Consider the following 16,732-nt stretch of genomic DNA (forward strand, 5'->3'; position numbering starts at 1 on the left):
TAGAGCTACCCTTGTAAAACAATGTTAGATAAATAAATATGATTTATTATCAGAGAGATGTATAATAATCTCACCACGTTTGTATTGTTATTATCAGAGAGATGTATAATAATCTCACCACGTTTGTATTGTTATTATCAGAGAGATGTATAATAATCTCACCACGTTTTGTATTGTTATTATCAGAGAGATGTATAATAATCTCACCACGTTTGTATTGTTATTATCAGAGAGTTGTATAATAATCTCACCACGTTTGTATTGTTATTATCAGAGAGATGTATAATAATCTCACCACGTTTTGTATTGTTATTATCAGAGAGATGTATAATAATCTCACCACGTTTGTATTGTTATTATCAGAGAGATGTATAATAATCTCACCACGTTTGTATTGTTATTATCAGAGAGATGTATAATAATCTCACCACGTTTGTATTGTTATTATCAGAGAGATGTATAATAATCTCACCACGTTTTGTATTGTTATTATCAGAGAGATGTATAATAATCTCACCACGTTTGTATTGTTATTATCAGAGAGATGTATAATAATCTCACCACGTTTGTATTGTTATTATCAGAGAGATGTATAATAATCTCACCACGTTTGTATTGTTATTATCAGAGAGATGTATAATAATCTCACCACGTTTTGTATTGTTATTATCAGAGAGATGTATAATAATCTCACCACGTTTTGTATTGTTATTATCAGAGAGATGTATAATAATCTCACCGCGTTTGTATTGTTATTATCAGAGAGATGTATAATAATCTCACCACGTTTGTATTGTTATTATCAGAGAGATGTATAATAATCTCACCACGTTTTGTATTGTTATTATCAGAGAGATGTATAATAATCTCACCACGTTTGTATTGTTATTATCAGAGAGATGTATAATAATCTCACCACGTTTGTATTGTTATTATCAGAGAGATGTATAATAATCTCACCACGTTTGTATTGTTATTATCAGAGAGATGTATAATAATCTCACCACGTTTGTATTGTTATTATCAGAGAGATGTATAATAATCTCACCACGTTTTGTATTGTTTCCGGTTTTGGTATCTAAATTAATTGTGTCTTTATTTGTTTACTCTTGTCTTTTTTATTGACACAAATAAAATGAATAATTATGAATTTATGTAAGGCACGGTACGGCAAACAACTATGACGTAAGATGAAGTTGTTAAGCCAATCATGGAGGAAATATACATATATTTCCTCCATGATATGTATATTTCCTCCATGAGCCAATGTAATGTAGAATAGAATAGCAGAATAATCAATAGAATACTGAGAATATTGAAGGTGTATTTGTTCCAATGCCATTATTACTAGGCCTTGTTTAAATAAGTAGGTTTGAGATGATGACAACTATATTTGACATGTTATGAATAATAAGACTAATGAATATACATGGATACTGCATGTTATTCATATTTACACCATCAATCAAGCAATTTATTATTGCTAGACAGGACGGCAAAAATACATATGACGTTGAATTAGCTATAGTTGATATACCACAGTAGCGACACAATGAAATATCAATGTTGAAAAAATGGTATTTATATCCCATTAATATTATTATTGAAAAAAATGTGTATCGTTGACTTGTAAACCCTGATGTAGAACCCGTGAGTTTATCTATTTATTTAATACTTCATCTTTGGTATGGTAACACATTATGGTCAATTACAAACTAAAAACCTAAACAATAAGTTAATAAAACCCGAAAATCGCATAAACATCATTAAAAACATAAGTACAACGTTGAATTTACAAAAATATATAAAAGCAACAACAACAAAATCATTAATAATATTTTGTTGTTTTATCATTTTAGTTTGTACCACTTCTATTCTATCCTTCGTGGTTCAAGTATTTATTAATTAGTTTCACCATAATTTCTCTATTGTTAAACACGGAAGTCATTGTACTTTTTAAAATCTATATACACATTCTGTATAAACATACATTTCTATTCTGCACCTGGTGGTACGTCTCAGTTCATGTAACATTAATTGTTAATAGAAGAAAGCAATGATATGATGACAATTCAGTTCTTTGCTTTTCTATATATATTTTTCTCTCTTAATAATAATATTCGTTCTTGTGTAGCGCTTATTGCACCATGCTTCTAAGCACTTAAACATTTCGTATTATTTATTTCTTTTTTTCCTTCCCAGTTCATATACTCGTATACGCTGAGTTGTTCTTTTCTGGGTAACCATAGCTGGTCAGTGTCCTGTAAATTTTTCCCAGATTACTTAGGTGGAACTTCGGGAATCTTCCTCCACCACAAGTTTGTAACAGAAAAGGGTCTCGATTTATTAAAATAATAATTGTTACTCTTAAGCCTTCTTTTGGATCATCTTACATTTTATAAGAAATATCTCCAATTCAAGTTTATTCGTCATAAAAAATATTTAGGCCTACATAGGTTAGAATACAAAAAAGCAATGTACGGATTATATATAAATAACATAATAGTATAAAACAACCAATTCCATATAATGAGAGGGAAGAACTCATAATTTAATGTTTGAAAATTATTTGATCATAATCAAGTATTCGGAGTTTATTTATACAAATATGTTAAAAGGAAATAATAGATGAAAATGAAAAGGACATAAAAAACAAAATGAAATGTAAACTGGGACTATGTCTTAATTTTAAAAAGGTAGCGCAAAACACACCAAGTTGCGAATGTATAACTTGCTTGTGTGTTTTTTTAATGTTTCTATGCAATGCCTTGTATGTTTCAAGCACTTTTATAATCACAATATTATTCATAGTCGCTCGCTATTTTGATTACTATGATTGGTCAGTTTAATACCAGGGCAATACATGCGCGCGCAGTAACAATCTCGTCAGTGTGTTTTCTCGGACCCATGTGAAATCTTGAGAGATTTTCCAAAAACCTATACAAACCTGGTTACAGATGTGAACAGTGTATTAGTTCCAATTTATCTTGAATTTGTTGAGGGTTAAGCCAAAAGGGGCTTTATTATAAAGACATTTCATAAGTTGCTAACATAAAGTATACTTTCTAATTTTTAGTTAAGTATCAATAGCAAAAGTAAGATATAAATTCCATAGAAGCATGATATTATATATATTTCTTATAATTGTTTTAAAGGAGATAAGGTTGGTGATGATTTAAATGTCTAAATATTCATAATATCATCACTACGTGCCAATACATTTTTGTTATATTTTGTAATGCTTTTAACATATTGGCACAAAACAATATATAGGTATATAGTGTGTATGATATGATTTTCGGCTGTCATGTTGAAAAGAATATTTTCTGAACATACATTGGTAATAAAGATTTTGTTTCCTCGTCATTTAACAGCCATTTTAGCCATAAAGACTGTTTTCCATTCCATTCGCAACAATTGTAACAATTCAAACTACCAATTTCGCTGAAGCTAAAAACTCAAAGATAGAGATTTTTCGCAGAAAGAGATTTGAAATATGGAATCATGCATGCGTATAAGCTGACGTTTTCGATTAGCGCTTAGTGAAAAACCGGCTTCAAACATTAGGTTTTGGTGTGTCAAATAAAATCTGGTATCTTAATCCCACCTTCATGTCTACAATATCTAATTATTGTAGAAGTGTTCCGGTTAGTCTTCTTCTGTGTTTTGAGTTACCCTCATGTTGATTAAATACTACTAATATCATGCAAGTTATGGGATAATCATAATCTATTTTAAATATGTAATAATTCATGGTTATCATTCATTAATCCATGGCTATATTTAAAGATTATGGAAATCATTTAAATATCCTAATCGGCTTTTCTCAGAACTGAAACTCGGTGTGCTAAATCAAACGTTATACATACACAAAGGTAATTGTGTTCTATTTGTGTTTAGTATGCTGCTATTGTTATTGTACACACACTGGAATCGGTGACTTATAATTTTGGTTCTTTTTAGATTAGTGAATATTAAATCGAGAGAATGACAACATGATATGGATGGGTGAATTGATTGTTAATGGTGTACGTTGTTCCTAGAGTCGGTGCATGCTCTCAATACCTCTGGTGAGTCTTATTTCCTCAATGGTTTTACATAGTTTTCGGAGTTACTTTATTTATGTGAGTGTTTTACTATAATATTAATATACAGTTTAAGAGGATTGATACTAATAATTGCCTAGTCGGCGCTGTATCCAAATCTCCTTGAGTAAGTATGATCATGGTATTAGAGGACGCGTAGGCCTAATTAACTGAGTTAATGCGACTTAGGGCCTATCAGTATGACTGTGTTTATAAAGTGTTGGTTAGTAGGAAGGCAAACATAATGGAAACATAGTAGGCGTTGTATTTAAATCTCTATAGTGAGATTATAATGTAGTTAGGCCTAGGTGTAAGTGCTATACCCTACATTTTAGACCTGTTAACTAAGTTATGATAATTATATAGTAGTACATGATTTATACCAATAATTAGTTTATTATTATATAGACATAAGTCAATACCACTTCGTAAACATTCTTTCGCAATTTGTTTTTTAAGTGCTATCCAATTAAGTTAAGTTATGTTTATCTTGATGTTGTTTCTCCGAATAAAGATGCTTTTGATAACATGTGCTAATGACACAGTCGGCTCACATTTATCGGAAATATATAAAGCGTTATTGGAGTTAATACCTATAAAGACTTCTCTGTTATTGAAGGCACGTTTATAAGCCTATTTTTATTCGTTATGTATGTCACCGTACATGATCTGCAATAGTTCGGTGTAAATAGTCAAAATATATGTGGATAGCCTACTGTATAACAATTTGATTAAATTAATTAAATGTGGTTTTATAAATGTGGTATTTATTATAAATGGTAATTCATAGTCGGTGTATTTTATAATACATATTTGGGACACATGGCGTTTCATACAAAAATCGTGGATTGTGTTGGATTATAACAAGACGCAGGCCACGTCTAGATACGGTACTACTCATACAGTAGCAGGTGTTAAAATGCTATATATTTTGTTCAATTTTATAATAAGGTAACGGTCTTCACGTACACGGATAACGAAATGACATAATTATCCTAATGGTACTGCCGACTTTTACAATAATCTACATCATAATTAGAAGTGTGTTTACATTGGGTTAAAGTAATCTCGCATATTACCATGATTGCATTATGAACAGGATATACATTTTAAAATACGTCAGTGAAAATAAAGCTTAGTTCTCCTCTTGGACGTAACGCAAGTACGTAAGCGAAACGAAGGTAATGTGATCACTCGCATCATTAGATTGTCATAGTATTGGTTAGAAAGTTCAAAGAATGGGCAACTAAAAACACCTAATTAACCTTAAAGAGGCATACGATGATTCTTTATTTATATATATATATTTTACTTGTGAAGTTTCTCTTTCTGTATAGCTATGAAATTATGCAGATATTGCATGCTTGGTGTGTTATAACATATGAGATCCTCCTTCGAGGAAATCATATTTTTAGTCGTGTGGACGTGACTCTATAGTTCACTATGTCGGTCGGTCGGTCTGTCTGTCGGTCTGTCTGTCGGTCCGGTATCACTATGCGTTTTATCGCTTTCTGACTTTATCTTGATATCAGTTTAATCCAGCTAAGTCAATTTTTCACAGTATATTCCTTATGGCCAGGAATCGATGTGGTTATGTTTTTACGGTGCGCAATAAAAAATTACGCGGTCTACGCACGATTTAACGAAATCACGTTTGTAATCATATCTTCACAACCATGAATCACAATTAAATAAAATTTGGTACTCATAAATTTCAGGGCATAAATCATCATATGGCAATACAATTACGTGCGTAGCGCATGTAACGCATGCGTACGCGCGCTTAAAATTTCTAAATTTATTTTCGATGAAATAAGAGTACGTTTCAGGCAATTTTAAGCGTTTACAAAATTGCGCGTTAAATGTTAATGCGCACTCTTTTTGCCCGATTTCTGTTTTCTTGACTTACTTTTCAACTCGAAATTACGTTATACGAGCACGTCAAAAGTGACAGGCTACGCACGTGTAAATTAAAAAAATATAAATGTTTTTAAAACATTTCAACATTTTTAAACATGTTCAGTAATTTCGGTCAGTTGGTAGGTTGGTCGGTCGGTCGGTAAACACTAATGAGCACGCGACTGCAGCCATCTATATGGCCTTGTTTCTGAAGGGATTCCTATTTCCTCGAATCGCGTAGCGCTTATGGAAATTATAGTCTGGTGAGAAAAAATATTGACTATTAGGCCTAAAGGAGGATCTCAAATGTTATAGAATATCTTTAAAATAAGGCAATATCCGTTATATTACATAAAAAAGGTTACATTTGCCTTTCAATAAGAATGTTTCCAGTCACTTAGAGTTAATGTTTTGATTTTGACACTCTCATTTTAGTTTGTGTACTTCGATGATGTCATACTGTACGATTATCATTCCGATCATTCATTTTGACCAATCACGTTAATACTTTGTATACTATCATTAACAACTAGCTTTTTATTGTTCCAAAGACGATGGCAGAACTCTCTTACACATTAAACATTTCATTGAGGACGTTCCAGATTTGGATTATTTTGAACACTGTCTGCGCTTTCAAAGTTACATCATGTAAGTAGACACCATCATTTTGTTTATTTTAACTATTTAAGATTAAATTCTGAGGAAACGATGGAACTTACTTCTTATACACCTATGTTTCAAAATAGAAATATTTGCTTGATACGTTAATAAATCTTCTTTATAATGTTAAATAAATAACGACTTTCTTTTTTCAATTTTTTTCTTTAATAAACATTTTTTAATATTAACTATTTCACTGTCGTTGTTTTGTTCTTTACAATGTTACCATTATTTTCTTTGTTGTACAGTAATTGTTGGGTGCGGACACAACTATATGCTGTACGTACTTAAACTTTTTTTTTATTGCAGCACTTAAACTGACGCCCGTTGATCCATATTCGTTGGCCGGTTCCACCCTGAACTTTACATGTACGTTAGATCAAACAAAAACATCGTACAATGCCTCGGATATTGAATGGAAAATTGACGAAGTACCTATTAATTCAGGAAAAAATACTGCCGTAATCTCAAGTACAGAAGCCATTCTTACCTTAACAAACCTAAACATGACAGGTCATGAACATTGGATCGATTGCTTTTTACTTGTAGAAAAACAAAATGGAAGAGTAACGACAAATAAATCAACATCGTCATTAACAGTTGGTAGTAAGTTAGTCAATGGCATACATAGTTTTAAAAACATGATTTGATCCCATCAAAGTTAAAGATGTATTGCCCCCAAAAACATGAAAAATGAAAATTAATCAAATCGGACTTTGCATACGTTGTTTTGTAGTTTTAATAAAGTTAATCACTTCCATAGAAAAAAAAATAATGTTTTCACTTTTCACAAAATAAATTGTTAAATTCAACCAAAAATCCATTGGCTGGCAGCCAATTTGACCATTTTTTGCTTTAAATTACATTTTTTTTAAATCCAAAGTGGATAACTATTATGTTACATTAAAATGGAATATTCAACAAACAAATGTATAAGAATTATTTTTTCAGGGGGACAATACATCTTTAACGATAATTGATCCATGAAGCCAACTTACGGGTAATTATGAACGAGGTTTAACTTGAATGTTACCTTTATGAAGTCCTAGAATCTATTTAATTACCGATAATAAAAAGAGATGTCGCGGCGGTGCATGTAGCAATTGGTGTGTATGGCCGCACCGTCCCAGATTAAACATGATATATTTAAACCATTTGTTTTCGTCTTTTATTGTATGTGGCTGGAGACTGAGATGAGATTTATTATTATTATAGAAAACCACTCCTTACATGTAATAAGAATCCACAGAACAGATAGTTATATACCTTACTATATTTTGTATCCTTTAGTCGTACCATCGTCTCCAACATTAAACTGCAGATCGACAAATATTGTTGATTATTTGTGTACATGGGGAACGGAATTCACCGGAGTTATAAGTGTCTATACATTTCAATTTCAGTAAGTGATTTGTATTATTGATAAATAACACAAATAATTAGAACCATTGCTTTTCTCACAAATAATAAATGTCTTATCATACCTAAAGAAATGTTTCATTTCTAATACAGAATGCATAACCTTACCTTACCTCGGCTCCATCATAACACTGTCGGATGTAGCCCTCCTCAAGCCTTTGACATTCGTTTCTGTTCTGTGCTGGCCTAGCCAAAGTTTTTTTTCTGTATTAGAAATAATGTCGTCCCTCTATCTGCGTTTTTGTCTTCCCTTCTGTTGCCGGTTCTCGGCTGCCATTCTTACTCTCTTATCACAGTGTCTCGTAATGTGACACCAACCATTTGTCTGTCTGTTTGTCATCGCTCCTTTATTTAAATTCAACAGCTGCAGGTGCATAATCAAATATTATGAAAAAGGACAAAGTAACAAAATAATACTATTATGTTAAATGATTACAGATTATTGATTAAATATTATTGAGTTATTGAGTATTACTGATTACAGATTATTGGTTACAGATTATTGATTATAAATTACTGATTACAAATTACTGATTACCAATTAATGAATACCAATTATTTATTACTGATTAATGATTACAGATTACCGATTACAGATTATTTATTACTGTTTACAGATTACCGATTACAGATTATTGATTTACGGATTATTGATTACAGATTACTGATTACTGTTTATAGAATTTTGATTACTAACAATTAATATTGAATTATGAATTCTTTTAATCCCCTTAGAAACAGTTCTAATGTGTGGATCAACTGTTCTAATAAGCTAAACGACAGCACGTGCAAAGTTTCAGAAAATGATGGTAATCCAATGAGAGCACATCTAGTACGAGTAGTTGTTGAAAATATGTTTGGTACTGCCAATACAACATCCACATTTGATTCTAAGAATGAAGGTCTGTAGGCCAATATTTAGCACAGGTTTGGAAAATATAGATCATTACCATCGAATTATTTCATAAAATATACAAGCACCACAGAAGATCAAATGTCTAATCCCTTCCTTTTACGTGACTTATGTGATTTATCCGGCGGGGATACGGGTTTCGTTCAATGAGCTTTTGAAGTATAACATAACGAAAATCATAATTTTTAATCTTAAATAATATCTAAATTGTTTGAAGATTAGCATAAGGAATAAACACTAGTAAAGTTAGGTTTGATTTGTGTCTCCTAAAAGAAATAATGTTCGGTAACCTTAGAATGTCTTAATGATTCTGTTGTTATGCTACAACCGTCTTTTGATGTACGGCAGACGTTACTTATCTAAATTAAAGATTCACTGAAGTAACTCTCATGGCTGTACGCACGATCTAATCGTTTCATTTTGTTGTTTTTTTAGCCGTACCTTTGTCACCATTAATTGATAAAGTTTCAGTGGAGGAATCAAACGTCATAGTATTCTGGAAACTACAAGAAGATTGCCATTATTGTAACTCGCTATGGTTTCAACTTCGTTACAGACGTTTAAATGAAACATGGAAGGAAGAGGTATGAAGTTACAATCATTTTCACTATTTGTTTGTCATATCTACAGTATATTATCAGGAGACAACAAATTGTGGAATAACTATCGTATATCACGTATGCACCAAAAGACCACTTCCTTCCTAAAGATCACGTTGTCGTTTTGGTTTCATTAAACAATTTTTCAAAATATTAAAGCACACATTTTAAAATATTGTTATTCCGTTATCCAGGACTGAAATTTATTTATTTTAATTTATTTATTAATCTAAAGGCAAATTACTAAAAAATGACAAGACTGTAGGTATCAGTGGCTAGATCTCAAATGCAGATGAAAAATAAAATAAACAAAGACCTAAATCAAAATGAATTATTTGTAGCTTTCGGACAGCATTGCCCTCCATCAGTGCAAGTGAAAATATTTGCACTGATTTTGTGGTAAGCTACTGTGATGACATGACAATAATAATTCATTCATCTTCTACAACACATCTGAAACTTTTGACGCTCGTGATCGTACAGTTTCATTAGAAAATTTAAAGATTCTTTAAACGTAAAAAAATTCTTCAAAAGAAAAATAAGGTCATGTAGCTCCCAATAATTGATAAAGTGACTAAAAGCGAATTGTTTTTATTAGATTGAAAAACAGCATAAAAAGCAGATAATTATTGAGGAGATTACGACAGCAGTGGCTGAATATGAATTTCAAGTGCGATCAAGGTTTTCATTACATCACCAGTTCAGTGATTGGAGTCCAATTATCACACTACCCAGTGAGTTTTAAAGTAATTTAGAATACGTATACCTAGTACTTAGATCGTCTCTACACGTTTGTAAATTGCATTCAATGTTCAAATAACCACATGTAGTGATTAGGGTCATTACATCCAATTTTACAGCTGTCACTATAGTGTATTTAATCCACCTCGAGTTGTATCTAACTGACTTACAATAGTTGGCTAGATAGTATCTGGTGACAGCTGCAAAATAGAGTTGTCATTATGTGCTCACTAATCATATCTGCATTAATAATGACCAAATGAAATTAAATATCAAAATCCTCATAATGTATATAAAAAGAACAGTTTACCTTCTCGACCAATATATACCGTACGTGACTAGAATATTTTCGTTTTTATTGTCTAAAAATAATGGAAAATTTGTTTTTGTAGTTTCTATGATCATAGACGTGAACGCCACATCGTCAGAAAACGAAAACGTCTTGTCACTACAATGGGAAACACCAAATGAAGAAACTCAGTATTTATACCGCATTACGGGAAACTATACTGGACAATCACTAAATGAAAGTGTTGAGGAAGAATTAACATTGAATAACATTGACATAAATGTGCCGTGCAACAAAATCACAGAGAACACCATTGTCTATAATCTAGAGCTAAGGAGTGTTCAGGTAGACACGTTTGAAGTCGAAGTCGAAGGTCCTCCAACCAGGATATTATATGAGTTCAAATGCTTGAAACAAGGTGTGTTGGCCTATGTCTCTTTATTATACCTAGAGGGTTCGCTTGTGCATGTATTTGGAAAACACCCATATTCGGGGTAAACTTTGTTTTCATCGTCAATAAATACTTAAACAACTAATAGTAAATAAGGGTTTCATTATATGGTTAAATCAGAACCAAAAGTATGCACCAACTTTGTGTATCATTGAGTAAAGTAAGGAATTCAAATAATTTGTCTTCTTCTCAAAAGCTACGGTAATATTCTGAAAAGTGCTCAACACTTACTTTACTTTAATGTTGGCAAATTTGCATAATCTATTTTACTTTATGACATAATGTATAACTAGAGATAGACATTAGAGCCTCATATTTACCAATTTAATTTTTTTTTTAGGTTTGGTGACCGAGAGACCCGTAACTCTGAATACAGTTGCAGTACAATATGAGCATGGTATGTGAATAAGCCTATTAACAAATATTACAATTTAGAATAGCACACGTGTCGAGTTTAATTGCGACAATGTTAGGCCTACTTACTGTTGTTTCTCTACTACTGAATGCTTAGAAATAGCCTCACTTTTGCATATAATATCTTCTTATGGCAAATTTACCAATAGCCATGCGTTAATCTGAAAATAGCGTAATTTTACTACCTGCTTGAATAATATTTTGGGTGCATTTGTGTGATCAAATTAAAGAAGTTGCCTCTATTTTTTTTAGATGTGATCGTATATTGTTCATAATCCATATAGAGAAAAAAATGATTGTTTCTCTTGTTTTTCTTTTCCAACGTTCATGTTTTCAGAAAATTTGCAACAATTCATGATATGTTGTACTTTCAGATGAATTTATCATTCCGTTTCTTGTGGTGGGAATTATTATCTTATTTGTTATGCTGTTTTTTGGAGCTTTTAATGTGTATATACGTAAGCGAATTTTCATTGAATGGCCTGAACCAAAATTCTTCAAAGTGGTAAATATCATATCTTTATTGCTTTCAAGTTAAAGATGTATTGTCCCCATAACATATTTTTTTGTTTAATATGCTATTTTAATGTCACATAATAGTTATCCTCTTTGACCAAAAATTGGACCGAAAAAAAAATGTATTTACCTGAAAAATCAGTAATTTAAAGAAAAAAATAGTCAAATTGGCTGCCAGCCAATGGTTTTTGGTTTAATTTAACAATTTATTTTTGTCATTTTGTAATGTAACACATTTACGTTTTTTTTCTATGGAAGTGATTAACTTTAGTAAAACTACAAAATAACCAATCCAAAGTCTGATTTAATTAATCTTCATTTTTCAGGTTTTTGGGGGACAATACATCTTTAAGAGCTAGGAAGCCTAAATAATTTATTATTTATTTGTCATCTTTAATATTAAAAAATGATATTAAGGGTCCGCTAGCTAAATGACGTAGATGTGTATTTCACGAAATTCAATCCACTTTGCGTGGTAATGAAATGTTGTTTAGAACCACGCATTCACTGTATTTGTCATAACAGACGTGAAATAACATGTTTAATAAAGGAATGTCTTTTACTTAGGAAATTAGCCCCGTTCGTCCACGATCAGTAGAAAAAGAAGTTTTTGATGACTTGAAGACGAAGAAGTCGGACTTACCTACATCGTACCGCAGTTCAACGAGTTCTGATCAAGGATTTCATGAGTTTAGTCCTGATTCCCGGATAGAAGAGAAACATATTTACATGGTTGTACCGTCTATTGACCAAGTCTCACCAGTTACGAAAAGTGGTTTTATAAACTCATCACCAGTTACCACTGACAAAATGGCAGTTAAAGAGGGAAGCACGGCATACTTTCGCCTGCAACAAACAGGTGAGGATGATGCACTGCAATTGTCTCCATTACTCGTGGAAAGCACAAGAAATGTGCAGAACTCGAATCCTTACACGCCAATGACGTCAGTTTCCTCAGATAAACCACCGAAGTCAGGAAAATGTGGAGGAGAGAACGTTACAGATCCTTACTGGAAATTAGATGAGGTTCTACGTGTAAAAGTAGACAACGCACACGCTGGTTTGACGGAGTTTATTCCAGTCTCTACATGTGATTATTACAGCAGAGAGGAAGACATAGGGGACATCATTGGAGAAGACGAAATTGATAATCTTCTGAATGGTATGCCACAGACAAATGTAGAACTTATTGAAGATGGCCATTTTATATTCTAGAATTATTAAATGTTTTAGTGTACGGTACTGACTTTACTTTATTTGTATATAAAATAAGTATTGGAATTAGGCCTATATTTTGTCTCGTTAGTCACAGGCTAAATTCTAATTTCATGATGAAACATGATGAACTAGAGGTTATATCCTTATTTAACCATTTGAAGACGTGATCCGTTTCCCATACGGGGTAATTTACTCTCCCAAGACGCGAGGCCCGTATATGTACGGGTTGACTTTTGGGGGTCACTGAAATTGCACTTTTTGAGCATTTGACTTTGACCTAGGTAAAAAAATGACATTTTTCGGAAGGCAGAAAGTAGTTGCAGAAAGTTACAGTTAAAAATGTATTTTGAATTTTTCCTAAACCTATTAAAAATACCTTATTTTAGCCTCAGTGACTTGGGGTAGAAACCTCGCGTCTTCAAAGGGTTAATCTTTATTTATAACCTAAGAAGGGTGTCTATAAACTCAGATCTCGGATATATATCTCAGATCTCGGATATATATGAGTTTCTAGATTCATCTAGAAAACTCATAGGCCAACATCTGTGTTTTTCTAGATTTAATTTAGAACACTCAGATTTTCTGAGATTGTTTCCATTTTCTAGAATTCGAAAACACGGGATCCATATTAACCAGAGGCTATATGTCTAACCGAAAGCTCCTAAGTATACAAGGAAAATCATGTATATATCTTTATGAAACGAATTAATGGTAATGTTTAATTTGAACAATCAATAGTTATATTGTAAACGAGTTCTAACTATACCATAGGTAAATTAAATTAATCTATCCTTCATTCGTAGTGTGGGCCAGGCCTAGTACTGCTGCAGTAGTATTCTGATACTTAAACGAGTTCTAACTATACCATAGGTAAACTAAATTAATCTATCCCTCATTCGGAGTGTGGGCCAGGCCTAGTACTGCTGCAGTAGTATTATGATACTTAAACGAGTTCTAACTATACCATAGGTAAACTAAATTATTCTATCCCTCATTCGGAGTGTGGGCCAGGCTTAGTACTGCTGCAGTAGTATTATGATACTTTCAGAATGGATGTTTTTTGTTTGTTTTCTGTACTGTATGTATCTTTATATGGATATTTTAATCAGAATGAATTAAATGAACAATGTATATATATTATAACATATGGCGACATAATATGTAATCATTTCATTCTCATCATTGTCAAAACAGAAAAGAACTTGGTGAGGGTAAAACTAATGCGGTTCATGCGGACGCATGTATACAAACACCCACTAATGTAACAATCTACTACCAATGTAACATTAACCACTAACGTAACAAAAATCAACAACCAACGTGCGTAACAAACTCCATTAACCACCAACGTAACAGTAAAAAAAAAGGTTAAAGATGTATTGTCCCCCAAAATCATGAAAAATAAAGATTTTTAAAATCGGACTTTGAATAGGCCATTTTGCAGTTTTAATGAAGTTGTTCACTTCCATAAGAAAAAAAAAGGCGGGAAAAAATTATTTCACCTATAAAAAGACAAAATAAACAGTTAAATTACCCAAAAACTCATTGTCTTCCAGACAATTTGACCATTTTTTGCTTTAAATTACATTTTTCTCAGGTAAATAAATTTTTTTCAGACCCAATTTTTTGTGAGAGTGAATAACTATTATGTGACATTAAAATAACATATTCAACAAAAAAATTTAAAAAAAATATTTTTTTAGGGGGACAATATATCTTTAAGAAATCTTAAACTTTAAAAACTGTTTCGTCATATTTGTTGTCAAGAAAGTTGACAATTTTCAAGTTCAGTTATGTTCTTTTGTTGGATGAATGTGGGTGAAGTTTAATGATGCGTTACGAGGCCTAGTCTGTGGTTCCCATCAGTCTCTTTCATTTTTCTCATCATTTCATTAATTCTACTACAATTATTTTTTATCCTGTTACTCTCCTGTACTGGTATATGACGGATATATTACAGTCCATTGGGAATTTATATCCTTTCTTTTTATAAGTCCTATTTCACAACCTTCTCGTCGGTACGGTACCCGCTGTAAGCAGCTACTATTGCGACTAGTGAAACTGATGTGGAAAGGGCTACAGAAGAACAGGAACCCGATAGAAGGTATCTGGCGCATGGCCCACCGGAGTGTGGACACGCCCGGCCTTATATCAATTCCTGTCCCACCTACTGTATGGGCAAATAGGCCTGCCTATGGGTAAAATAAGCCCACATATGAGTAAAAATGCACACCCATGGGTCATTAGCACCCACTGCCTTGTGGATTAGTCTAGGTAAAGCTAAAAGCTAAGGGAGTTAACCGCAACAGAAAACTGAAACAGGATCGCATCATCCTTCTATTGAAGTCAACTAATGATAGCAAATCGATGCTGCAACCAACCCTGTACCAAATGTATAGCATCGGTCTTTTTTGGAATTCGCAGGGAAGGCAGAGAGAGGACTCGTGACGCTTGGGTAACCCATGGATCCTTAACATCACACAGGCAAACACACACACCGGAGAAGAAAACTCTGGCATCTGAGGATGGTAACAAATCGAGAAGTAATAGTTACGAGTTATAAGTCTAGATTGTGTTGGCGTGAAATGTGGACGCTACGAATTACTTCTGACGGTAGGGGGGTGGGGGGGGGGGGGTATTTAATCCCAGTTATTAGTTACCGCCTGCCTTAAGCTGAGCAGCCCTTGGCCATTTAGGTTCTGATCCGTCATGGTCTGCTTTCTCTGATTGGGTGGTTAGAGATTGAGCCTGCAAACTTGACAAGTAGACCGCAATTGCTTACCAACGAATACAAAGACACATATTACATTAAACTTCGTCTAGCGTCATGGAATGTACGAACCATGACACTTAGCAATATAACACCGAATGCTGAACTGAGAAAATCATCGATCAAGAATTATAGCGATTAAATATCGACATAGCAGCACTCCAGGAAACAAGAATTACGGATTACTTCTGACGGTAGGGGGGGGGGGGGGCGGTTATTAAATATCGACATAACAGCACTCCAGAAAACAAGACTTCCTGGCTTAGGTTCAATTGCAGACAAGAACTATACCCTATAGGTCTACCCTTTTCTGGAAAGGTGAAAATAATGGAGAGAAACGAGTAGATCTATCCTGCCATTTATAGAACTACCTACTGATGGAAATGAACGGACGATCTCAATGAAGCTTCACACCAATCTTGAAGTTGTTAGCCTAATTAATATCTATTCTCCGACGATGCAAGCTCCGACGGAATTAATTGATGGGTTCTATACTCAATAAGATCAAGCTGTCTTGAAGATCCTGAAAAGTGAACAACTACTTATCTTTGGAGATTTCAATGCACGTGTTGGGGCAGATTTTCTGTCTTGGTCCCCTCACAAAGGATGTTTTAGTGTTTGGAAATTAAACAGTAATGGACGTAGACTCCTTGAATTCACTGCACTTCACCGTCACTAACACCTTTTATGGAATATCTTTCAAGAGGAGAGTCTCATGGTGCCATCCAAGATGCAAGGACTGGCATCAACTAGACCAT

At 33.0% G+C, this 16,732-nt stretch overlaps 2 protein-coding genes across 2 annotated transcripts; both read left to right on the forward strand.

The window, feature by feature from the left end:
* Positions 1-6,538: 6,538 nt before the first annotated feature.
* Positions 6,539-9,040, forward strand: LOC144835481 (uncharacterized). The gene is made up of 4 exons (XM_078690565.1): positions 6,539-6,632; positions 6,954-7,250; positions 7,935-8,046; positions 8,799-9,040. The coding sequence occupies exons 1-4, from the start codon at positions 6,539-6,541 to the stop codon at positions 8,971-8,973; spliced, it is 678 nt and encodes a 225-aa protein (XP_078546691.1). The 3' UTR covers positions 8,974-9,040.
* Positions 9,041-9,508: 468 nt separating this feature from the next.
* Positions 9,509-13,267, forward strand: LOC144835705 (uncharacterized). Its single transcript, XM_078690775.1, has 5 exons — positions 9,509-9,560; positions 10,709-11,023; positions 11,397-11,453; positions 11,845-11,975; positions 12,554-13,267. Exons 1-5 carry the CDS (start codon positions 9,548-9,550, stop codon positions 13,199-13,201), a joined length of 1,164 nt encoding a protein of 387 aa, XP_078546901.1. The 5' UTR covers positions 9,509-9,547; the 3' UTR covers positions 13,202-13,267.
* Positions 13,268-16,732: the final 3,465 nt, after the last annotated feature.

Source organism: Antedon bifida, chromosome 2, assembly GCF_963402885.1.
Source record: "Antedon bifida chromosome 2, ecAntBifi1.1, whole genome shotgun sequence".
Lineage (NCBI taxonomy): Eukaryota > Metazoa > Echinodermata > Crinoidea > Comatulida > Antedonidae > Antedon > Antedon bifida.

Excerpts from the sequence above, each read along its gene's own strand:
- LOC144835705 (XM_078690775.1), top strand. Across the intron at positions 11,024-11,396 it reads GTTCAAATGCTTGAAACAAG|GTTTGGTGACCGAGAGACCC; the intron begins GTGTGTTGGCCT and ends TTTTTTTTTTAG. Across the intron at positions 11,454-11,844 it reads TGCAGTACAATATGAGCATG|ATGAATTTATCATTCCGTTT; the intron begins GTATGTGAATAA and ends TTGTACTTTCAG.
- LOC144835481 (XM_078690565.1), top strand. The coding sequence starts at position 6,539 with ATGGCAGAACTCTCTTACACATTAAACATTTCATTGAGGACGTTCCAG. Across the intron at positions 6,633-6,953 it reads CGCTTTCAAAGTTACATCAT|CACTTAAACTGACGCCCGTT; the intron begins GTAAGTAGACAC and ends TTTTTATTGCAG. Across the intron at positions 7,251-7,934 it reads ATCGTCATTAACAGTTGGTA|TCGTACCATCGTCTCCAACA; the intron begins GTAAGTTAGTCA and ends TGTATCCTTTAG.